The sequence below is a fragment of the Pagrus pagrus genome, assembly GCF_965226575.1.
Source record: "Pagrus pagrus genome assembly, chromosome: 22".
NCBI classification, from domain to species: domain Eukaryota; kingdom Metazoa; phylum Chordata; class Actinopteri; order Spariformes; family Sparidae; genus Pagrus; species Pagrus pagrus.
Genome location: NC_140204.1, coordinates 2,896,385 through 2,922,272, shown reverse-complemented (window position 1 = coordinate 2,922,272; position 25,888 = coordinate 2,896,385). Strand labels below are relative to the sequence as shown.

At 45.0% G+C, this 25,888-nt stretch overlaps 1 protein-coding gene across 3 annotated transcripts; it reads right to left on the bottom strand.

Annotated features, from left to right (window-relative positions):
• Positions 1–335: 335 nt before the first annotated feature.
• LOC311251986 (uncharacterized protein) lies at positions 336–25,387 on the bottom strand. 3 transcript variants are annotated; one of them, XR_014621473.1, is made up of 18 exons: positions 24,905–25,387; positions 18,357–18,393; positions 15,671–15,711; positions 13,899–14,004; positions 13,141–13,276; positions 12,526–12,685; positions 11,187–12,446; positions 9,209–9,280; positions 7,767–8,037; positions 6,909–7,194; positions 6,617–6,817; positions 6,175–6,227; positions 5,769–6,004; positions 5,005–5,036; positions 4,640–4,814; positions 3,554–3,642; positions 2,038–3,054; positions 336–1,987 (listed from the first exon to the last, which is right to left on the bottom strand). XR_014621473.1 is itself a non-coding variant. In XM_084344728.1 (17 exons), exons 1-17 carry the CDS (start codon positions 24,996–24,998, stop codon positions 2,947–2,949), a joined length of 3,357 nt encoding a protein of 1,118 aa, XP_084200854.1. In that variant the 5' UTR covers positions 24,999–25,387; the 3' UTR covers positions 336–2,946. The 3 variants fall into 3 exon arrangements, 1 of the variants encoding a protein (XP_084200854.1); XR_014621474.1 differs by having other exon boundaries at positions 336–2,175; positions 2,212–3,054; XM_084344728.1 differs by having other exon boundaries at positions 336–3,054.
• Between the last annotated feature and the right edge of the window lie 501 nt (positions 25,388–25,888).

Sequence of the window (25,888 nt, the reverse complement as noted above, 5' to 3'; positions counted from 1 at the left end):
AAATTAAAATGAATTAAATTAAAAATAATGAAAATAAAAAAATATCAAAAATAAAAACAAGTACAATAAAAAATAAAAATACAAAATAAATAAATGACTAAAATTAAAATAAAATTAAAATAAATTAAATTTAAAAAAATAAATTGAAAAAGTAAAAGTAAAATTTACTAGAAAAGAAAAAATTTAAAATTAAGAAAATGAAAAGAATAAATGAAATTTAAATGAATTAAATTAAAAAGAAAGAAAATAAAAAAAGTTCAAAAATAAAAACAATAAAAAATAAAAATACAAAATGAATAAATTAAATTAAATTAAAATAAAGAAAAACAAACGACTGAAATGTGTCAAAGTTTTATTTGTATTAAAAGTTGGAATGTTTGTTTCGACATTAAATATGTTACAAAGCACGTCATGAATCTCTCACACACACACACACACACACACACACACACACACACACACAGTTTAAAGACGCCACATGTGAAGTTTCTCTCTCAGTTGACACAAATTCGTGGCGATGACGCCTGCAGACGATCGATCGGCTCCGTCTCAGAACAGAGTCCGACATCAGCACCGTCAGTGTTTTGCAGGCGGCAGACGGAGTCTCGATGGCCGAACGTTGGTTAACGTGACGTCACAGACTTCAACAGTCATGAGAGCGCTGTGGGAAACATCCGCTCTATACATGTAAAATAACCGTCAGCTAACAGGGAAACCTGCCGGAGTAAATGTAGATCTGTAGGTTACGTGTTGTCAGAGTCACAGGTTTGATCTCTGCAGCAGGGAGCAAAGAGTCGGACCTCCAGGTGTCAGATAAACAACTCAGAACACAAATGTAATGGGACCAACTCAGCGTCATCACTGCTAGTTTACTGACAGCTCGTTGAGAGAGAGTCCTCCATGTTTCATCTTTAAGAACAACAACACCTGATGAGACTCGGTGGACGAGGACGACTGGAGTTCAGTCTGCAGACGTGAGCTGCTGTTTCTGAGATGTAGTGTTTGAACACAGCAAACATGTTGAGAGAGCGCTTACAGAACAAAAGATGCACGTACGGTACATGTTTAACACCGTACACACGATAACGTGACACTTCAACACTTCCTGTTGCTGGTTCAGCCCAGCATGGTGCCAAACGGCCTCACGAGGCTGTTTAACTGCAGGAAGTCTAACGTGGGCGTGAAGCAGCTTTAACTTCCTCAGACCGTCAGAGCAGTTTCTGTATGAGTGCTGTGTTCATGTGACATTAAGGTCACACTGTTATAAACTATGAACAGGCTTCAAGTGTGACGTTGAAGCTTTCATCCAGAAATATGTTCACAATCCAAGAACAAGTGTGTCGAGTACGACTGAGCTCCATGACTCATCTTTACATCTGACCTGTGTTTGTGCTGCTCGCTGTTTAAACCTGTTAGATGTGATACAGTCACAGAGATGATGACTGAACCAACGTTTGTTTCCTTTAACAGCTCGTCTGTTGGAAAAGGTTCTGCAGTGTCGGATCATCGGGTCGTGTTCTGTTTGTGAAATGATCCAGTTGAGTCAGACATTTTGTTTCTGCTCAGAGTTTATAGAGAAACATGTGCAACAGATAAATTGTCTTTTATAAACAGCTGAAGGTTCCTACAGCGTCGTAACACACAGACGTCCACTTTAACTGCTCTGATGTCTCCTGTCATACAAGTGGCCGTTAGCCACTGATGCTAATTGTGCTACGAGTTATAAAGCGTTTCAACACCGAGCCGAGCTTCCCAACAACCAACCACAGACGCTTCCTGTCAGGCTGCAGGAGAAAGCCAACATCCTGTCTGTCTCTCCGTCTGTCTGTCTCTCCGTCTCTCTGTCTGTCTGTCTGCCTGCCTGTCTGCCTGCCTGTCTGTCTGCCTGTCTGTCTGCCTGTCTGTCTGTCTGTCTGTCTCTCTGCCTGTCTGCCTGCCTGTCTGCCTGCCTGCCTGTCTGTCTCTCTGCCTGTCTGTCTCTCTGTCTCTCTGTCTGTCTGCCTGCCTGTCTGTCTGTCTCTCTGCCTGCCTGTCTGCCTGTCTGCCTGCCTGCCTGTCTGTCTCTCTGCCTGTCTGTCTCTCTGTCTCTCTGTCTGTCTGCCTGCCTGTCTGTCTGCCTGCCTGCTTGTCTGTCTCTCTGCCTGTCTGTCTCTCTGTCTCTGTCTGTCTGCCTGCCTGTCTGTCTGTCTCTCTGCCTGCCTGTCTGCCTGCCTGCCTGTCTGTCTCTCTGCCTGTCTGTCTCTCTGTCTGTCTGCCTGCCTGTCTGTCTGTCTCTCTGCCTGCCTGTCTCTCTGCCTGCCTGTCTGTCTCTCTGCCTGCCTGTCTCTCTGCCTGTCTGTCTCTCTGTCTGTCTGCCTGCCTGTCTGTCTGCCTGCCTGTCTCTCTGCCCAGCAGCCGATCAGCTTGAAGCTCCACATGTTCAGTGTCACTCGGGGGTTCTGGTCGGGCTCAGGATGAGAATGATGCTCTTCATGGTCCGAAGTGTTAAAGACAGAAGTGAGTTTTAACTCAGTCGTCCTCTCTAAACCTGCTGAGTTCAGGCTCTCCAGTTCAAATACTGACACCTGACGCAGAACAAACCGTTCTGAGACGGGTCCGTCCAACATTTTCCCGTCATCCGGATCCATTTGCAACATTGACACAAGTTCAGAGCTGAGACTGAGCTTCAGGAGGGAAAAGAAAAAAGTTAGATCCAGTCCAGGCGGGAAACAGAGGAAGGAATCAAACCCGACAGGTTCGACTCCGTCAGGAGATCCAATCACGCCTCAGAGTTCATGTTCATCCTCCTCAGCGACCAATCAGAAGTGAGCAGGCTGCTGTATGCACATTAAAAAAACGCCTGGGAAGTTTTGGAAAGCGCTGGAGCACGTGTTCGCAGGTGTGACAGGTGTTCACCAACCTGCTCACAGTTTATTTCCTGTTGGCCGACTCGTCAGGATTTCCTCCTCAGAGGAGTGAAATGTAGTTTTTAGGCACGAGCCCGCGCTTCTCGCCTACAACTCCCATAATCCACTGCTCATCCACAGACTCCACCTGCGTTAAGATGTCACCGACCTGCAGGACGACGACAGACAGAAACATGACTTGTTAAACTGAAACTGCAGTTTTGAAGCGTGTTGCTTTAAATGAACGAACACAAACATGCGTCACAATTTAACTGGGTGACGATGACACAGCACAACATTTTTAGGCTGTTTCGTGACAAGATGTATCTCAATGTTTTGAAATCTCAAAAGCACAGATGGCTGACAAAACCAAATATCACAATATTGTTGATTGAATACTTAGATATCAATGTTGTTGCAATATTGTGGGAAGTGGAACAGTCTGGTAAGTCCAGAAAATGACATTACTTTACTGAAACGAGACTTTAAATCCAGGAAATAAAAAACACTTTTGTCAAATCACCGTATGAAACATCCAAAATCTAAGACGGGAACTTGACTCGCATCACGATAACAATAAAATATCAACATGTCGCTCAGAACTGCGTCAAATCTGAGCGAACTTCTTCCTACAGCACAGAAAACATCGACTCATGTGACACACACACCTTCAACGTGAGCTCATCCTCGCTCTCCGCTGTGAAGTCGAACTTGGCCACGGCTTTCACCGCCGACTGCTGTCCTGTGATTGGCTGAGCTGGAAGCAGGAAGAGGAAGTCGTGATTAGAGTGATCACACACAAACACACACAGCCTTTCTTCCCCCTACCCCCTTCCCCCTCTTCTACAACTTCCACTTCACGACATCCTCACGGCAGGTTCGCCACATCAGGTACCATCTCAAACCTTCAAGTCTAATGACAAGTGTAACGGAAAGCTCGACCCTACGCCGCCTTTGTTTGTTCACACTGAACCAAAAGAGCCGTGACGGCTGCACCTGTAAATCTAAACATGTCTCCACCGACTGTTTATACGTTTTTTTTGCTCTAAATGACATCATCACATAATCACCATCAGTAAACAGAGGACCCCGTCTGACTCTCACTCACGAGGAGGGATGCTGTTTTCAGGGGAAAAGCTTTTTCTATTCAAGTTTCCAGAGATTGTCACTACAACAACACCGATAACAACACATGGAAGTGTGACAGGAGTCGGTAGGTCGGACAGGGTGACGTCGCTTTGTGTGTTGAAGTGTGGGACATTTCTCTTTCATTTGATGAGTGAAGGGTCTGATTGTGAACGCTGCCTCAGACCGACACACTCCTGTCCACACAGACGCCGTCTCGCCTCTGATACCACCTCTGCTGGCGGATCAGAGGCGCCTTGAAAAGGCAGTGTGGCGGTGTGAACGGGGCCAGTGTGTTCAAATAGTTGTGAGTGACGACCTGCACAAATGTAGACTGCTCAAACTAAGATATATCAAACAGCAGACGTGTTCAATTGATTGTAAAGTGTTGTTCATTGACGGGGACAGTTGTAAAACCAAGCAGCAACATCAGAGTGTAAAAAACAGAAGATGATAGTTTCTGTTTCTGCCACAGAGACAGATGTTTGTCTCAAAGCTCGTCACCGCCCTACAACTTACAGGACGGCGCTTCATTCAGCTGCGAGTGTAACTGCAAACGTCATGGTTTGTTTATTTCATGACGTGTGTGTGTGTGTGTGTGTGTGTGTGTGTGTGTGTGTGTGCTGTACCCTGGCAGGGCTGTGTGAAGGCAGCAGGGTAGAGTCCCTCCCTCCCCTCCAGTCGTCCTCTCCTCCACTCAGCGTCGATGTGCTCTGTCACTTGGATCAGCGCCCCCTTGTGGAAGGACAGATCCTCTGCAGTCTGACCGGGGAAGTCGAACAGAGCCACGGCCCACTCCTTCACCTGCACACACACACACACACACACACACACACACACACACACACACACACACACACACACACACACACACACACACACACACACACACACACACACACACACACACACACACAGATAACACATTTAATAAATTCATCTGTATGCATCTTTGTTCAACAGTAAAATCACACACACTTCTACACACACTCACCTCTGAGTCTGGGTCCTGTGATGTCTTTGGTGCTGTTGAGGATAAAAAACAAAAAAAAAACGACCATTACATTAAAAAGTCATAAAACTGCTTCAGCTGCTTTAATTTTGATGTTTGCAGCGACTTTGATTTATCAGATCGTCCTCAGAAAAGTGCAGAGAGGGTTTGTATACAGGAAGAAGCGTTTAGCAGAGAACAAACATTATAAAAGTGTTAAAACCAAACTGCGTCCGTGTATTTAGTGAACAAATTTCTACTCTTTCCTCTCGAGAGCTCGTGTCTTTATCCTGCTGCAGTAAAATGTAATGACATCATAAAGACTGGAGTCGATCACCACAGAGACGAACTTCAGACACATCCATGAAAAACAGGATTCTCATCTGAAGCCTCGATTCTAATACAACAAAAGCTTGAACGTGTGTTTGTCTTTAATCCTCAATTAGTGTAACTACTTTAGAGCTATGGTGCGTTCATGTGGCGTCAGAATAATTGAAAAAATGAGTTCCCGATTGGGGGGAAAATTCACATAAATGCCCCCTCGGGTGAACACATGGCGGACGAACAACAAGTTTGGTTGATCAGAAGCCAAAATCATACGTCAGCTATAGAGACAAGACGGAGAATACTTTTTACATAATAAAGTTTTGACCAATACAAATAAAACACGTCTTCTTAGTAACATCCACGTCGTCATGAACACACCATCATCAAATAAATCACATCCATCAGCCAGAGAAGGTAAACAAGACGACCTCCCAGCTCACCGATGCTTTCTGTTGGCGTTTGTTTGTCCGTCTCCGCTGACGACGGCTCCGGCTGCGACAGCTGCTCCACCACCTCGGTGAAGCTCAGCGGGAATATTCCGATTCGCCCGTGGATCTGGCCCCGCCCCCACTGCGGTCCGACAAGCTCCAGGAGGGCGATGACATCACCCTGGGAGAAGGTGAGCTCGTCGTCCTCCTCGCCCTCGTAATCGAACAAGGCGACGCACCGAGGACCGCTGCGCACACACACACACACACACACACACACACACACACACACACACACACACACACACACACACACACACACACACACACACACACACACACACACAGAAGCAGGGTGAACAGATCTGTTGATGTTCAGTTGTGAGTCTGCTGCAGTTCATCGTGTTGTGTGTCTGACCTGACGGGAGGAGGGTCGGGTTGTTCCTTCTGCTCAGTCGGCGGCAGAATGGACTGAAGAGAAAGAACGAGTACTCAGGTCAACTCACATCTCGTAAAACAAAACGTTAGATCGTAGGAAACTGACGCAGTTGAAGGAATTGATTTTATGTTGGAGACAAGGGATGGATGATACCTGAGGTTTAATACCAGTACTATTCAGTTTATAATATCTCACATCACAGAATAATGGCCACTGCAGCTGCTCAGAGGGAGTCGGTGCAGATCCAGACCTTCTCGTCAGATTCTGCTCTGATCCGGAGCCGTTCACCGACGGGAGGAGAGCTCAGAGATTACATTTTAACTTCTTTGGTGTGTGACTCTGCTCGCTAACATAAGCTCGCCGCTAACGTACAATATGGTAATCTGGCTACGAGAAAGCGTTTCTCTCGGTGTTCCAGTACCTGTGAGTCTGATAGGCTGAGGCCCTCCAAGGCAGGTTTTGATTGGCTGTCCTGATCTGGAGCAGGCTCTGGTTGGATGTCCAGGTCCAGGAGACACTGTGACGGGTTGATGAGCGGGGTGACGGCCGGCTGACTCCTCCCCTCACCTGACAGATGCTCTGGCGGGCTTGGGTCGTCCAGGACGATCAGGACTTCCTGTTTCTGAAGGTTTTAACAAATGACATCAGAGCTCAAACCTATGATAGTATTTGTGTGTGTGCGTGTGTGTGTGTGTGAGTGTGTGTGTTCATACCGGGTAGCTGTTAAAGAGGGGGTGTCCAGGTTTAGGGCGGGGGGGCAGAGGCGGTCCTCTCTTCGACGCCTTTTGAGACTGAACCTGATTGGCTGAAACAGGAGAAGTGGTTTGTGAAGGCGAAGGCTGGCTGGCCGGGGAAACGGAGGGGGCGGGGCTTGTTTTGGAGGGAGGAGGAGTCATCTGGTTGGACGAGGAGGTTGAGTTGATGGCTGGAGGAGGCGGTCGCCCAGGGGTGGACTTGATTGGTGGAGGACGGAGGGGGAGGAGCTTCACACTTGAAGGCCTGGGAAGAACAAAAGTAATAAGGACGTATCCACACACATAAAAATACTTTTTAATGGGTATTTTGGTGTAAACTAAATTTTAGACGTGCTAACCAAACCTAAATCATTTCATTACGTCATCATTAATAATTAGATTAATTAGATAATAAATAATCAGCACCCAACAAGCTTAATGATCGTAATGGTGCCATTGAAAAACAGCTTGGTTGCTGCGATCTAAAGCCCGTAATGGAAGAAAAAGCCCCGATAACTTCTCCCTGGAGGCCGGTTCATTTAGGAGGCAACACTCAACACAATTTATTCGAAGCTAGGCGGCAAAATCTGGTGAGAAAAATCAGGTCAGTGCACACATGGAGCTGCTGGAGACCACAGCTGCAGTCAACATGTGAAATTAGGCCAAACAATGATGTTCCAGTTACACATCTGGTGTAAAAGTGACAAAGATGTCCTGGTCAAGATGTTTGGACGACAGCAGCAACCGAATTATGAATCATAAACTGCAAAGAAATAAGTGCTGATGTATTAAATAAGGTAATCATCCCTCGCCTAATGAACAGGCGGTCCAACTCACCGTGGAGGGAGAGGAGGGTCTGCAGTGCTGGTAGCTTCTGGTTTGGTCGGGATCACTGGACCTTTCCTCAGAGCCGGAGCCGGAGCCGGAGCCGGAGCCGGAGCTGGAGCTGGAGCTGGGGCTGGAGCTGGGGTTGGGGGTTTGAGCGCCGGTGTTGGTACTGAAGGTTTGGGGGCTGTGGCCGGGGCAGCGGCTGCAGGTTTGGGTGGGACTGGGTTTGGATCTGGAGGCGATGAAGAGGCTGCAGAGGGTTTGGGGCCCAGAGTTGGAGCTGCAGGTGGAGAACAGGTGTCAGACATTCATACATTTAAACTTCTCACAGAAGATTAAGTGCAACGAACAACTAGGGATGGAAATCATCAGCAACTTCCTTAATCAATAGTCGGCTGCCTTAACAATCGATTATCGGTTAGTCGTTACTAATTTATGAAATATGCTGCGTGTTTTCCCATCAGAAAACTTTGTAGGCTAAAAAAACACGTCTAAAAGCAGAAGTGATGAAAGTCAAGCTGCCAACATGTGTTTCATGATGTCCTGCACTGTGTCTGGATTCAGACCAGCTGTTAGTTAGCAACCAGTTAGCATTGGAGGCTAACAAACCATCTCTGTGTGTGTACAGTGAGTGAGCATTCAGCCGCAGCCACACAGTGAACAATGGAGAGTTCAGAGGGCATCAGGGTCGAGCTTGAATAAATCAAATGTGCAGATATAAGTTTGATCGGTGGATACCGATAACGACCTGCTTTGACTACTGATGTGCTCTATTCCAGCCACATGATTGGTTCGGCGCGGCGCTATTCTCATTATCATTGGTTGTTCGTGTTGTCTGATGTTTTGGGGGTGACATGGGTGTACAGGCCGCTCCAAATTCAGGGTAACCACTGCGCAGATGCTCTGTCTGTTACACAACCGAGTGAGGAGCTGTGACGTTTATTAACACAAGAAAACATTTAGCTTCTGGCTCGTGGCATAATGGGAATTCTCTGTCAAGTCGACCAATCACGCGGCTCGACAGAACACCACAACACACACACACACACACACACACACAACTGTGACACATCAAACTCACACAGCAGCACCGACAACAGTGAGGGCTTTTTTCTGCTCACACAATCGCAGCGTTTTTCTTTCACAAGGTTTGGACTGAATAATGTCACACACACCCCCCCCCCTTCTGCTCTGCACACAAAGACTCACACACACACACACACACACACACACACACACACACACACACACACACACACACAGCATGTAAAATCTCTCCACATGTTTGCATATTTCTGCAACAGAATGAGCAGCAAGATTTGTGTCTCTAAGCTCTCAAACACGCCATTGTTCTCAAGCTACATCGTGATAACACACACACACACACACACACACACACACACACACACACACACACACACACACACACAAACACACTCTCTCTCTCTTACCGCTGGCTCTGCGTGGTGAGGTCAGTGCTGCTGGCTTGGTCGGGACGCCTGGACGACCACTTCCTGCTTTCACTGAAACAACAAGAATCAGCAGAAACATTACAGCTGCTGCAGGACATCCGACGTCATAATCCTTATTATTATTATTATTATTATTATCTTCAGAGATGTTGGGGACAACTGCTCCGTACATAAACTTAGTTTTACAGAGCCGTTAGTGATTCGAGGTGGAGCTGCTGATTTATTGGATTTAATAAATGACTTTATTGCAAGAAATACGTAGAAATCAGGGAAGAAAACGCTCTCAGACACACTCTAGCTAACAGTTAACCTTTTTCTTCTTCTTCTTCTGTTATTTGGCGGTTGGCAACCAGTGTTCAGGTGCACCACCGCCACCGACCGTAACAAATTATGAACAGAAAGAAACAAAACGATTTAAAAGGTGCCGAACTATTCAGTCTATTATTAACACGATAACAACAGCTCAGTTTTTGAATAGCCAGTTCGCTTGTCGTCTCGTCTCGGTGTCCCGTCTGTGTTCGCTGCTGAACAGAGTTTCATTGTAATCTGAGTCCCAGGGAGGTTTCAGGGTAAACAGTGGAGTAGTTCAAACGTTAGCATCAGCGCTGTTCACTCATCTCATCTTTCAGGTGATGAGTCGGCACACATGAATCTGTACGAGCGTCTCCAGGTGACTCACCTGTTCCTTTGTGTGTTCAGACTATTGAAACTGTTCAAATGTTGACCTACTGGAGGTTTAGGATACAAAACAAGCATGAACAAAACCAAAGCTTCCCAAAAGTTAGCCTGACAATCAGACTCAGTTTCACTTTAATATTCATTATTCTTGATTTGAAAGGCTGAAATAAATTAGAGCTGCTGGTTTCAGATTCAGAGGCTTCTGAACTCAGAGGCTTGGGACAAAAAGAGCAATTAGAAACAGTGATGACCATTATTTTTACAATTTTTTGACGTTTTATAGACTAAATGATTAAGAGACTAATCAGGAGAATAATCGTCAGATTGGTCGATAATGAAAATGATCGTTAGCTGCAGCTCTAAAAGCCAATTTGCAGTTATTTGTAACACGTCACACTTCAGTTCTGTTGAGCTGGAATCACTTTGACCTTACACGTTGTTACGTTATCTTTATTGATCATCACAGAGAGGACACACACCGATCAATCAGTGGGAGATACAATGTGCAGCCGAGCCTTCAACGCTGGTTTATTATATTATATCCAGGATTATTCTGGATTTAGGATCATCCCGATAAAGACAATTCACAACAATCAACTTATTCTGAGTGTTTTTTATCGTCCCAGTGAAATAAATTAAATCCTGGTGTCGGTTTTGTTTCAGTCGGTGTTTTCCTGTGTGAGCGAAACAATTGCTGATGTTTCTGAACATACAGTGACGACAGAGCCTGTGATGACTGAAATCTAACAAAACGATCCAGTTTATCACAACTGCAGCTGTTCTGCTAACAAGTCTGCCGCTCAGTCAACAACGCTCGACCAAACTGAAAGCTTATCAGCAGCAGCTGCACGTTCAGGTTATCTGGTAGATAAGCAGTGTAAGCTGGAGCAGCACCTCCTGTAAATATTAGCGAAATGACCTGAACCTCTGCACACGCACACAAGCTGTTCACCAGCTCAGTGACGTCAACTTTAAATGGTATAAAGGCAAACGTTTAAAATCGGCGGCCGACGTGCCTCAACAGTCAGGTGTTCTGTCGAAGGAGCACAGACCTCCGATGTTGTGTTTCTCTGAAATGATCCTGATAACGTGAGGCCGGAGCAGAAATATAACCAGTTTAGCCGCTAACTGCTGCTCATTGTATTTTGTTATACATCCATGACAAAGATTACTTCATCACCTCTAGACTGCCCTCTGACTTGTTTTTGCGGTTCCTCGTGGCTGCCTGCAGAGGTCAGTAAAGATCTCACGCTGGTGTTAACAGCAGAGAAACACTCACCAGTTTGGCTCGTTGTCTCCGGCGTCTCGTCACTTCCCGTCTCCGTCTGCGCTCCACTGCCGACCTCCACCGAGGGTCTCGGGGGGAGGGTTGGGGTGGTGCGTCCAGCCGCGGCGCTCTTATCCTGGTGTGGCGCTCCTACGCTGGCCCTGGGGGCGACTGTGGGTCTGGGCGGAGGTTTGGGGTTGGCTGAGGACGGAGGCTCACTGACGGCGGGGGTGAGTTTGGGTGGAGGGGGTCTGGGGGCCGGGACAGGGGCAGCTGACTGGACGGTTTCTGTAGCTGCCTGTGGTTTTGGTGTAACGGCGGGTTTTTCAGGGTTTTTGCAGGGTTGGGGTGTCGGAGCCGGAGCCGGAGCCGGAGCAGATTTTTGGGTCGAAGAAGGTTCAGTTTGAAGTTTAGTGTCTGTAGAAGCAGCTTCAGTTGTTTTCGAAGCCTCAGCGCTTCCTGTGTCTGCTGACGCACCTCCGTCTTCCCAGAACACCTTGCTGGATGGTTTGGCAGCGTGAGAAAAGTTTTTGGGTTTCGGGGCGACCGTGGGAGGGACAGACTTGGCTGGTTGCCCCTGGAGACGAGGGCGTGGTCTTGGTTCGGGTCTCTTTGGGGCGACAAAGTCTCTGTTGTCTCCACAGCTCCCATCAGCCACCTGCTGCTGCTGCTGCTGCTCGAAGGCTTGTATCCTCGCTCTCAGAGTCGCCATGTCCTCCTCGTCCTCCGCCCCGTCTCCGTCCTCGCTCTCTGATTGGCTGTGCCCACTGCTGTCGCTGCGGCGATCCGGGAAGCCCCAGTCGTCGGTGCTGAAGGCGTCAAGCAGCTCCTGGAGGTACTTCCCCTGACTCACTTCCTGGTTAGCGGAGTCACTTCCTGCGCGGGCAGCGAGCGTGGCCAAACCGTCCTCACGCAGTTTCACCAAAGTCTGAACTTTAACCTCGCTGCTGATTGGCTGTAGACTGAGCCGGGAGCGGGGCCGTGGCTTAGGGCGCTCCAACAAGACGCGAGACGAAGCGGTGGGCGGAGTTTCTACGTCAACAGCTGCCGAAGACTGATCCCATTGGTCAGTTTGAGCACCAGAGGTCGAGGTCAAAGGTGAACAGAGTTCAGTGAGGAGGTCACAGCACGGCGTGTGCGTGTTTGGTACCACGCTGTCACCGTCAAGGGAGGAGAGCGTTGACTGGCTGGGAGTGATGGTGATGTCATCAACGTGAGGCGGTCTGGGAGGCTGAGGGAGCGGCGGCCGCGGCGGTCTCACTGGTCTCCTCGCTGCACACAAACACACGATGAACTTTACTCTCACAAACAGAATATGAGCCTGAAAACAGTCACGTGAGCTGCGTCTCACCCTGCGAGTCCTGAGGGTCGGGGGCAGATCCTGGGTCAGTCTGCGTGGCGATGGTTATTGTAGACGCTGGATGTGATAAGGAGGAGCAGGAGGAGGAAGAAGGAAGGAGGACCTGCTCCTGTGTCTTCTCCCTGATCACCTCCTCGTAGGACGGAGGAGGCTGATGGAGACGAACACGGAGAAAGTCATTTCAACATGCGACACTTAAATACGTATTTCAAAGTTGGAACGATGTCCCTTTCATAATACTGAGCCGTCTATCTGCGCCATGTTAATAATAAGCACTCCTGCTGATGGGTGACGTAACTTGTGGGCATTGCCTGTTTGTTTTTTTGGCTCAGAGTCCGTTTTAATACAGGAAACACTAAAACAGGAAAGTAACATAATCTTTGTTTATAGTTTAGACAGTTCGGAGTTCATTGGCAAAGTTCCCATTTGAAGGAACATAAAAAACAGCAGCAGCAGTTCAAATCTACAGATGTTGACATGTGGATGTCGCCACCTGCAGGCTACGAGATTATTAACTAGTCTGACAGAGTTTTAGAGAATGGCGGCCAACTACTCGACAAACAGCCTTCAATAACATAACCTCCATGTTCACTCAGACGGCGTCACCTGTACGGTCGGAGGGATTGTGGGTCCCCAGATCTGTGCGGCGGGAGGAGGGGGAGGCGGGAATCCTCCAGAAGCTCCGGGGAACCAGGACGTGGAGGCCAGCGGCTCCGCTGACAGGATGGTGATCTCTGGTCGCCTAGCAACAGGCCCAGATAGCAGGAAGTCACCAACAGAGAAAGATCAATGTCACTGACACACATGAGCATGTTCAACAGCCGAGGGATCGAATGTGACGACTACAGATTTAACACATGTTCCTCTGCTGTTTGAACTGAAACAGCTGTGATGTTGTTGTTGTTGTTTTCTTTGAACACAAAGATGTCCAGTTTGCAATTAGATTTTTTTTACTTTTAATTAATTATCCAAACTATTTGCTTTTGTGTCACCAAATCAAAACAAGCTGCAAAGAAACATTTGAATTCCTTCACTGGAAATAGATTTTGCACACTTGTGTCGAGCACTGTTGCTCGTTGCTTAATGATTATTTATAAATGTTTATGTTGGCTAAAATCCAGGAATAATCCCAGTGTGTGAGGGTGAGGCAGGAAGGAAGTGGGTGATAAATTCCTAACAAGCTTATTTAGTGTCAACACAAACACTCACGCTCGCTTGTTGACTATAAATGTTCTTTTCCTGACTTGACAAATTAATTAAAGAGCATCAACATGAAACTGAACAACGAGAGTCTGAGTCTCCGTCTCACCGTCAGTTTACACTTCTGAACTTTAAGTTATTCGTACTTTATTTTTCTGTCTTACCTCCTGTCTCTGTCTCTGTCTCTGTCTCTGTCCCTGTCCCTGTCTCGCTCTCTGTCTCGCTCTCTGTCTCTGGACGACTCGGAGAGAGATGTCGACCTGGTGGAGGCTGACGGACAGAAAACAGCAAAGAGTTAAATACAGACAGCCGTTAGATCATCACATCTGTGAGTATTTTCAATCGCATGTTGCGTCTGTAATGACACAAACATGAGATACTTCACTACATTTATCTGAAGCTGCAGGACAGAGAGGCCACGAGATCTGTTATCTCTTCCTCTGTGGTGTCCTGACAAATAAAGTGACAAAGAAGCTGCAACGATAAGTCGATGGAAAGAGAAAGTTGCTGCTTATCGATACTCGATTACTTGTTTGGCCGTCTGGTTCCAGCTTCTTAAATGTGAGGATTTGCTGCTTTTCTTTGCCACTCCTGACAGGACCGCAATCTGAAGACGTCACTTTGGACTCTGGGAGACGATCTTTTGGAAATTTTATAGACTTAAATCGATAATGGAAATAATCATTAGTTGCAGCTCTAGGGGAAATTCAGATCAAGTTTCAGGGGGTAGAAAATAAGAACATATGAATTTGACTACTAGCAGTTCTCAGTCTGAAAGTCTGCTGTGTAGATAAACTGTATTCAAACCCACAGAGCTTTATTTAAAACCCTTATTAAAGATAACAACACCAACGAGAGGAAATGAAGCACAAGGCATCTCTGTGTGAATGTGTTTTTGTCATTTAAAGCTACACGAAGGAAATCTAAGGGACTAAAAGGGTACAAGTGGTTAAACAGCAGCCTGGTGGCAGTCCAGTTGTTGGGAGTTGCTGCCTTCCTGCCCTGCTGGATTTTATTACCCCACAAAAGGCATATTTTCCATTTTTAACCGTCCACACTTTTCCAGGACACAATTCAACTGGACTCCAGTTTTCTACAAAGCTCTGCTGAACAAGTTACCGTCTCTCTTCAGCTGCTACAGTTCAGACACAAACGCTCGACCACCGACACCTCGAGCGTGAAGTGAGTAACACAATATTCGGCCATATTTCAGGACGATATAACAAATCTTGCTTCACTAAATATACTGAGTTAGACTGATTTGAACAAAATGACTTCACTTTTCTGAGAGGAAACAACAAATTTCAGGCCTGAATTGGGTTAAGAAGTTTGTTTTTTCCTCTGATGTGCTGACCCGTTTCTTCAAGTGCATTCCCCTGAGATGGAAACTATAAAGCCGGTCCTCACACACCACTTCCTGTTCTTCATTTGTTTAATTAAAGGTGCAATAAGCCAGAATTTTATTTGATGTCGTTATGACGTCCATGTACTGCAAAATTATTTACTGAAGCTAGCATGCTAACCAGCTAGCCCCAGCCTGTCACGGTCCAAAGCTCCTGAACACTCCCCAACTGCTCCACACCCCTAGTTTGGGCCGCTCGCTGTATAGCTAGTTGTTAGCAACAATTAGCAATTATTCCAGTGAAATGCTGCCCCCTGTTGTTCTTTTTTTTTTTTTACATATTGCACCTTTAAATGTTGGTTTATTCTTCAGGGCCTGATTCTTGTTAAACTCTCAAGTAGTCTTTCATTGGCACTCGGTAGAGCGCATACCTCTGCCAAGGCCAAACAAACTCACTCACAGATATCAGACACCTAGTTAAGTAAAACTTTTTTCATCAAGACCGATTTCAACACGTTGTTTGGAGAGAACCGACTGTCGTTGTACTGAAAGAAGAAGAGTGACTTCATGAGGAGGTCGAGGACGAACACTCACTTCTCTTGATGGCAGCTCTGATGGACGAGAGAGGACCCTGACTGCAGAGAGAAAAGAGACAAAACATGAGTCACATTATTTCACCTCGGCCCGGTCCTCAGTTTTTCTTCCGACCCTCTGGGTCATTTTAGAAAAGTCCGGATAAAATGTCTGAAATGTCTTCCTGCGCTGGTTGAACGAGACACAACTCTTTTTATCTGATTTTAGTCCTAGTCACGTTTTAAAACTGCATTTTTATCAATAGCTTCCAGGTCATGTGACCCATCTTTTAACATTTCCTCTCTGTTTTGCTTCACATGCAGGCAGCTGAGGGTTATCGGCACATTAAATGACTGTTTCTCCGGTCTGCAGCTCGCTAACGTTAATTAGTGAAGATGAAAAGGCAACAAAACATCCTTTCATTCATCTCCCACTCGTCTGACGGCTTATTTATTGTGATGCATTCGCACAGAAACATTATATAAAAGATTAAAGTTTAGAAAACTGAGCTGATGTCTGGCTGAAGGTCTGTTTAACGGATATCTGACTGTGTGTGACGCCACGCTGCAGAGGCCTTTATACAATCTGACAAGGAAGAAATAGGCGTCAGTCTAGAGGGGAAAAACACTGCGAACAGAAATACAGATGTTGTTGTAGTTAACAGAAAGTCACTCTAAACAATCTTCTAGAGCAAAGGAATCTGCTCAGACTGCATTCTGCTCCATTTCCAGACAGAAAGAAGTTGGAAAAGTCCTGTTTACCACATTCCCAGACTTCACCTGTCTGCAGCCAGAACCGTCCAACGGATCCAAAGATCCTCCAGGACGAGTCAGGATCCAAGTTTGTCTCACTCAAACAGAGTTGTTGCTAGGCAGGTTAGGAGTCAACAGAGCCAGACTCACCCAGACGACAGAAGGAGGTCACACGTCTTTTACTTTCTCTCTCTCTTTTGTCTCGCTCTGTCTTTTTCTAATCGGTCTCTCGGCCTGTCTTCAGTCTCGGACCGTCTCTCTCTTGCTCTTTGTGCCACAGAGCTGCTAACCGTGAACAGACACACATGACTCACCCCTGACGCTGCCCAAACAAACAGTGATGGAAAAAAAAAAAAAAAACCCTCCTCTCTCTTCACTGAAGCAGGGTTGGACCAAAAACAGAAAACACACAGATGTTTTTCGGCCTGTCGGAGGTGTTAGTTCAGCTCGATGGTCATTGTCGAGGCTGTGTTTTGTGTTTTTGTGAAGTCAGAGTTGGTGGGCGTCTACGTTATAAACACTGCCGCTCTTTGCTGATGTCGTTTTTCTGTGTTTGGCAAACTTTGGAGCCGTTTCCTCTTGAACCATTACATCATTTTGGGGTGTGTGTGTGGATGTGGAGGCTGTGGATGTGGACCACGACTACAAAAGGTGGCAACAAAGGATTTACATTTCCACCACAACTGGGCCGTCTGCTTGAAGGTGTGTATTAAAGCAATGACGCCCTGACTCGATCCGCGCAGCACTAACGAAGAATCACCGCTAACAAAGTGGCTCCGCTAATCCAGTCACAAGCACGTTTCATTTACTTTAACTTCTTCACAACATTCAGCCATTTAAAAGCTTTTATTATGAAGCAGCAGTAACTAAACACGACTCCTGAAACAGCTGGAAGGGAACACGATGAAACAGTAAAACACAGCAGATGTTTGAAAGAACAAACAGGACGAGAGAAACTAAAGAGATTCAGTTTGAAGAGGTTTTTTTTCAGTTTTTTGGGGGGAGACGGTTGTGAGACATCACCACGGCCCGCTTGGAGGCCTTGCCTTGCCCCGGTGCAGGTCCATCGACGCAGCAGTAAATGGAAATCACCGCGGCTCGGCCAAACATGCTGCTGGAAAAACGGCCCTACTGTGACGTTAGCGTGCTTTGTAAAGCACATTCAACACTTTCTGTAGCCGCTTCAGCTTTAGACAGCTGATTATGGCTTTTAATGTGGAGCAGCTGCAGGAAGTGTTGACTCGGGAGTTACTGGAGAAAGTTTGGCTTATAAAAAGGTTTTAATTGAAGATAAAATGGTGACTACATCTACACAAGTTCACGAGCTGAAAAGGAAAATCTTCAAATCTGCGTCACAGGCTCGAGGGAACGAAAAGTCTGATGCTGAAATGAACAAAGTCTGCAGCTGACTCAAATATTTACTTTAACACAACAAACCCAGGCCTCAAAAAACGACTTCGTGGTGACTCCCTGACGGTCTGCTCGCTTTCATGACGGCCGATAAGCTGCTGTTCACATCCGACAGTTCAGTTTCTCCTGTTTCCATCTTTTAAGTGGAGTAAACTCAGACTGAGGCTCTGTTTCCCCCATGAACACACACACACACACACACACACACACACACACACAGCCTTTAAACTGTGCGACTTCTTCGGCTAGTTGCCATGCCAACAGGCCAACAGCCAAAATACTTTCAGGAGTGTGTCAGCCCCGCAGACCAAAGGAGAGGAAAAGTAGTTCCTTCGAGGACTCTGCAGAAAACCGTCCCGAGGTTCTGCTTTTTAAAATCTTTCACAGACGGTTTGAACGTCGTCAGAAAAGCAACTTTACAGAGATCTGAGCTTTCTGAAACATCAGACATAACTCTCTCTCTGTCTCCATGTGAGGAACAGTGAATCCACACGTCCTGGTCACAGACTACCAGGTGATATACAAAGAAGAGCGACATGTCTCACCTGTGACGATGCTCCGGCTTACGTCTGTCAGGACGACCTGGCAAGAAAAAAAGAGAGACTGTCATTTTGATTGCACGTCGAAACAGACTGAAGAAGTTAAATGATTTGCTTTGATCACAAAGCTCTTTCTTTCCACCTTTAAACTAGATGATCTGTGGCGTCCAGCAGATTAAAAAGAGAAGGTGACGTTGATCAAAGACCTCAAACACACGTGCAGGAGGTCTGAAGTCTTTATTTTAATGTCTTACATCTGGTTATTGTCTACAGAGAGCAGAAGTCACGCCCCGTCTGCCGGACCACCATGGGACCTTACTGCGTAAAACCTCTCTGCGGTAATGAACGGAGGGAGACGAATCATTTATTGATCCTGTTTGAAATGTGTCACGAATCACACGTTTGTTAATCAAGTCGATAAAGTCTGTTGTCATCAAACTAGTGAAACGTCAGACTGTGAAAACACGTCATTACAAAGACGACACAGCCAACAGCCTCGTTAGTGACGTCGTCTCCTAACTGAACCAGAACCAACTCTCCTTTCACAGAACTGCAGGTGTCAATATGAGCAGATTTATTGTGATCTTCATCTTATTACGACCTTTTCTGAGCCCAGCTGGCTCCATGTTGGTGTTGATGAGACGATGTAGTTCACCGAGGCTTTAACACAAAACTACGTGAGGTTTTACTTTAATTACGACAAACTGACAAACATATGTGAGATTCATGACACAATTCAAACAGGATCAATACATTATTTGTCTCTCTCTATTCACTACCAACATCTCAGACGATATATAGTTTCTTACCTACTTGTGCATTGAACAACCCACCAAGCTGCACACAGGTGTACCGAACGTTGTCCAAATGACAGCATCCGGAAAAAAAACACAACCCTTCCGTTGTTTTATCCCACAGAACAACCAGTTTCAAACATTTCACTGAACTGACAAAATATGTGTGTTCACGTTAACGACAACATCAACACAAAATGAGAAATACGTTTAACCTCATGAGCGAGTTGTTGATGCTGCTATCTGGGTCGAGAAACAAACAGCCACTGGTGAAACAGTGAAAACCCTCCCTCCATTCGGGCTCGTGATGAATTTGGATCCTCTATCACAGGAAGTGATGCGTTTTATGTTTCCAGTTTGTTTAAAATTCACAGAAGAAGAACTGGAAGTCGTGGCGGAGTGCATGCGAGGACAGTAGCGCCGCTGGTGGATGAATTAAAGCAAGTGTCCTCACTTGAACCTTCTGTCATCACTTTTTAAGTTGAACAAAAGACCAAGAGAAAAGAGGGGAAGGAAAGAGAAGGTAGTTTCTTTCTCTGTCAGTCTCGTAGCTGGACTGTTTTTCTGCATGTGTGAGTTTTTCCATTTCCTACCTTGTTTCCTCTGACGGTCCGGTCAGCTCGGCTCCCCGTGGTGTCCACAGAAAATAAACGTTGACGATGATCCAAAGACTTCTTTCTTCTTCTGTCATTAAAACTCTCAAATTGTCTTTTCTCTCTTCTGTCTTCTTCTTCTCTTCTCTTCAGCTCTTCTCTCTGTCTCTAAAACTCTGACTGGACCGCCCGTCTGTTCTGGCCAGCTTCCTGATTGGCAGAGGGCATCCAGGAAGTGGGGCCGTGATTGGCTGCTGCTGGATTCTGCTGCAGTCATCAGGAGGTTTAACACTTCCAGATGTTTGTCCTGCAGCAGGCTGGCAGAGCTCGGTGCTGGCGCTGCGTTTAAACACGCAGCTGCACGACGAAGCAGAATTTCTTCACCACTCATCATCTGTCGGGTCTGTTGTCGAGTTCACAGGTGAAGGCGTGAGAGACTGGAGATCGTGTAGCTCAAGAGAAGCTGAGCACAATGAAAGCAACAGACCTCACTTCCTCAAAGATGCTATAACACATTCAATAATGGATCAAATTCCCTCAACTCCACGAAACTTTCAGCTCATTCTTCTGCTTTTACAGCCCGTAACTTTACTGTTTTGGTTTCCTCCAACTGCTCCTCATTTTCAGACTCTGCGTCAGGTAGAAAAGTTCATGAACGTGAGCAGGCTCGGGGAGTTATGTAATCAGGATACAAAAAAAAAGGCAACTGTATTCTGGTAAACTTACAGGAAAATAAAAAATGTAATCAGATTACAGATACATTCAGTAAAAAAGAGGGTTACTGACAGAACTACAATTATAAATGATATTTTCACACTTTTACTCGAGTACGTTTGTATGGGGACTTTCACGTTTGTGTAAAACTGAAAGGTCGATTGGCAACTATCAATAACTGACAAACAAATAATCATCAATTCATTTTTTAGAGCAACAGTGCTAAAAAGTCACTGTTTCTGACGTCTCAAACGTGAATTTGTTGATTAATTGGGGAACTAATCTGTAGATTAATCAATAAAAAGCTCATTTTGGTGTGAAGCTTGTTGACGAGACTGATAATCTGATAATCAGTCAGGCACATAACAGGTCTATACATACATACATGTAAATATATGTATAATTTACTTTTACTCGTACTTTTGATGCTTAAGTAAAGTTACTGACGAGAGCTGCAGCTAAGAGCTTCTTTTCATTACTGATCTGTCTGTAAAACGACAGAAAAACCTGAGGTAATATCTTTTAATTGCTTTACATGTCACTGGTGGGAAACACTCGTTAATCAAAGCTGGTACATTCACATGAGACGTTTTATTATCCGTCACAATCAAAGACAAGTCTGTGTGGGACAGAAAGTGGGTCACTTTGTGGCGGGCGTGGGCGGCTGAGGCGGTCCTGAAACATTTGATTCTCTAATGAAATCTATTAGAGGATGACGCTCACCTACAACTTCGTCACAATGTCAACTAGGTCGAACGTCTTTCCTCTTGTTTTCAGACTGAGAAGCTTCACTGTTGTTCTCTTTCATTTCTCTTTCTACTGCAGAGCGCTCTGAATAAGCTGCATTTCGCAAAAAGCTAAGGCGAGGCTGAAGACAAACCCCCGTGGAAACAACAAACCTCACATGCCAGAAAAATTAATCACAGATTGTCTTTAAATCCACAGAGACCTGAACCACAGAGCTGGAATGCTGCACACAAACACAGTTACTTTCCAGAGTTAACGTTGTGTTGTTTGTCCCCAAAAGATTTACAGCGATCGTCTTTAAACCTCCTGCATGGTTTTCAAACTGTTTGTGCAGCTCTCGTGACTCTTTTCTCAAGTTAAAACAATCACATTATCAGCTGAAAGGCACATTTTTGAAGCGCATTCAATGAGAACTCTGTGACCTCACGATCACATGCTCGAGTTTCATTGCACAACAGCTGACTGAGACTCAGAGCAACACACACTCTCAGATGTGTGTTTTTACCATGTTTAAGCCTCTTTCTTGTAGAAGTTGATGATTTAACAGCACTGACAGGTGGATTTCTGCATTGTTGTTTTCAGCCTCAGAGAAAATGTCCTTGCGGAGTATTACTGCATATAAACAAAGTAGTATAAATAAAAAGTATGATAAAAAGCCCCCCAGTGATGTCACTCGGTGGTAATGTTGCATTGTGGGTATTGTAGGCGCCAGGTTTTGAAAAGAAAGAAGAATGTGTGGAATAAAACAAGGTGATATCTGGTTCAAATATTATCGATTTTGATAATTTGCTTTGAAGCTGTCCACAAAGAGTCCAACAGTGTTACAGGAGAGCAATGCTAGACCAAAACATGGCGCCTACATTACCCACAATGCAATGTTTTAGTTTAAAAACTGTAAGAAGAAACAACAGTGCTGACGTTATGTCAAAGAAGTATTTGTGTCGCAGAGATGTTAGCAGCTAACTAGCTAGCTAGCCTTGGTCCATCCCTGTCTTATCGTACCTCTTTGCACCTCAAGAGGTGATCGTCTGATAGCCCACGTAGTTTCAGCTGCCAGCGATATATGTTAGCATAATAAATGAGCCAAGCCGTGTTCACTCTGACCCCCGCCGAACGTGGCAACTCCCTAACGTAACCCAACGTACTGGTCCAGGCAAACTGTGATGTGACTAGCTCCCAAGCTAGCTGAGCCATGAGCAGCAGCTGTTGTTTACCTTGATGTTATACTGCGACAGCTACCTCTGAATTCTGGCTGCATTTTACAAACTACACATTTAAAATGGTGGACTGCTTTTCAAAACATCCCGCCTACATTACCCACAATGCAACGTAGCCACTGAGCGACATCACCGGAGGCAATTTATCAGATTACATCTTTACTCTTGAGCCACAGAAGACTTGATACTACCTTTTCCACATGTCCAGCAGCACTCCTCAAGACCTGTAAACACACTTTTTTGAGTTGGTGGAGTTGCCCTTTAAAATAAGTTTTTATTATTATTATTATCATTACCCTCTTGCTGCTGTGGTGTTACTGTGATATACTTCCCTGTCATATCAACTGTCATCAGGATTCAAACTTCCTGTTTCTTCTTCTTTGGTTTCTTCCAAACAAACTGGAAATTAAAAACGCATCACTTCCTTTTTATAAAACGCAAAAAAAGTGCAACCAAATGCGACAGTTCAGGTGATACTCAGGGATGATTTCTTCCAGGTAAAAGACTCGACTGAGTGTCTCGTGTCAGAGTTTCACTTCAGAGGGCGCTCAGACTTGTGTCGAAACATTTCCCAAAGATATAAGTTATAACAGCGAGAGGGCAGCACCATGACACTCAACTGTTCTTACGCCTGCATGTGTAAACTTTGACCCAAATGCTGCCTGACATGTCTGCGTGTTGATACAGGAATTTATGGCTTTGGGTTCAAGCAGGTCACGCCCACACTCACACAGCCCACGACGTGAATCTGTTATCTGGTGTTCAACAGCCGGTCTGTGTTGTTGTGTTTGTAAAGTGAGCCGGTAACAACATAAACTCTCTATTTTATATTTAACTCTTCTTGTTGTAAAACGAGACTCCAGCTGCAACTCACTGTCATCACCTGTAACCTTTCCACTGTTGTATATTTTCTTAATTAATCGATACATACTGATTGTTTGGTCCATAAAATGTCAAAAGATTTGAGGGTTGGCCAATCACAGCTTTGGTCGCAAAGATCCGGTATCGGACGGGCTGTACTTAAAATGACAAAAAATGCCCATAGTTTACGGTTTAAACTGCCCAAAACATGAAATACTTAGCTGAATTTCATGTTGGTAGAGCTGTGAGGATTCATTGATTCATCGTCAATCATTAAAATGATTGCCAACTATTTTCGTAATCGATTATTTTGAGGAAGCAAAGTCCAAATCCTCTGATTTCTGCTCCGTAATGTGAACACTTTCTGGTTTCTTTCCTCCTCTGTGACAGTAAACTGAATTTCTTTAGGCTCTTGGACATTTTTCACCATTTTATGAACCAAACAAACAAAATAACTGGTACTTTGTTGGTTGACACTCGGTCAATCAATGGATTAACTGGCTCTCCATTTAATCTCAACACTTAACTTGGAATTTCCACATTTTAAGAACTTAAATGCAACCTTGGTCGATAAAGTGTCAGAAAATTGTCAAAAATGTCCAAAACCCTAAAGATACCCTGTTTACTGTCACAGAGGAGGAAAGACACCAGAAGATAAACAAACGTCAGAAGCAAAAACAGCACATTTTTTGGCTTTTTTTGTTTAAAAATTACTTCAGCGATTCATCTGAAATCAAAATAATTCATGCTTGTGTGTATTTTTTTGCCTGTATTCAATAAATGTCGTTAAAAAGCAGTCAGAATAGTTAATAATTGGTTGATTTACACTCTGTCAATCAATGGATTAACTGGCTCTCCATTTAATCTCAACACTTAACCAAACTCCACTTGGAATTTCCACATTTTAAGAACTTAAATGTAACCTTAATTTCCTTGATTAATTGACTAGTTGTTTGGTCCATAAAATGTCAGAAAATATTGAAAAAGGTCCAAAACCCTAAAGATATCCTGTTTACTGTCACAGAGGAGGAAAGACACCAGAAGATAAACAAATGTCGGAAGCAAAAACACATTTTTTTTGGCCTTTTTTGCTTAAAAAATACTTCAAAATCAAAATAATTCATGCTTGTGTGTATTTTTTTTTGCCTGTATTCACCAAATTAAGTTAAAAGTAGTCAGAATAGTTAGTAACTGGTTGGTTGACAACTGGCTCTCCATTTAATGTCAACACTCAACCAAACTCCACTTGGAATTTCCCCGTTTTAAGAACCCAAACACAGCCTGGTGGTTCCTGTACGGTCACACTCATGACCCTGACGGTACAGACTCTGTAAGGTGCTCTCGGCTCTGCGGCTCTGTGACACCGTCATATTTGCATGTTAACCCTGTAATTTACTGCTGTTTTCAGTCCAGCCCGGCCCAGTAAGTGAGTCCTGAGACTCGGCCACATGAACACGAACATCCTGTTTCTACATGGAGACCTGCTGCAGGTGCTCCCAGTTTCAGTCTCTTTCACAGCCAGCTGACCCGTGTCATCTTATTATCCCCGCAGGGATCGATACACTGGGTCGGTACCAGGTGAAAACTCGTTGAAACAGACGATTAGTGGACGTGTTCGGTGTCGTTACCTCCGGAGCTGTTGGGCTGCCGTCGCACCACTTGTTCCCGGGTGTCTCTCATCGTGTTTTCCTCCTCCTCCTCTGACCGTCCCGCTTCGGCCATTTCTCCGGTCCTCCTCTCCGTCGGTACCGCCGCTTCTCCCGTCGGTCTGCCCGTCTGTCTGTCCGGGGGAAGTGGAGCCGGGTCACAGCAGAGACGGCACCGACATTACTCCTCCTCCTCCTCCCGAGCTGTCGTCGCTAACATCCAAACACAACAACTCCGGACGAGTTCACCGAGACGCCGTCAACTTCACCGCCCGACACCGTGAGCTCCGGAGCTGGACCAACTCTGCGGCTCGGCCCGGGGTTCGTCCGAACTGTGAGCAAGTTGCTGGGACAACAACAGTCGCTGTTGCTGGGACAACAACAGGCTCCGTGCTGGTTTCGGTTGAAGACTTTCTCCTGTTTCCCTCCGGACCGCGCGAGCTCACCGTACACTGCCGCACGCGCTCCGGCTGCGTGACGTCACCAACTGAAGAAAGGAAAAGAAAGACTAAATAAATAAATAAATAAATAAATATGGTTAAAAAATGTAATAAAATAAGTAATTATTAAATAATATTTTAAAAAATATGGCTATAATAATACAATATAAAATAATACTATGAAAAATAAATACAAATATATAAAAATATGAAAAGTACAATACAATAATAATAATAATAATAATAATAATATTAAAAAGATGGCTATAATATTACAATATAAAAATACTACTATAAAAATAAATACAAATATATGCAAATATTAACAATAACAAAAAGACAAAATTATGGCTAATAAAATAAAATTATAATACTATAAAAAGTAAACAATACATTCAAAAGATTTTCTTTCTCATTTACTTCTCAGGTCTTCAGGCTTCTGGCCCATGTTCCACCTAATGAGTTTCAGTTTTGGCCCCACAAGGGAAAAAGTTTGTGTATCCCTACCCCAGAAAGTTAAAATCTG

Coding starts and splice junctions, on each gene's coding strand:
- LOC311251986 (XM_084344728.1), bottom strand. CDS start 24,998: ATGGCCGAAGCGGGACGGTCAGAGGAGGAGGAGGAAAACACGATGAGA. Junction 9,281..11,186: donor GGAGACAACGAGCCAAACTG/GTGAGTGTTTCT, acceptor TTGTTGTTTCAG/TGAAAGCAGGAAGTGGTCGT. Junction 8,038..9,208: donor CTCACCACGCAGAGCCAGCG/GTAAGAGAGAGA, acceptor CTCCACCTGCAG/CTCCAACTCTGGGCCCCAAA.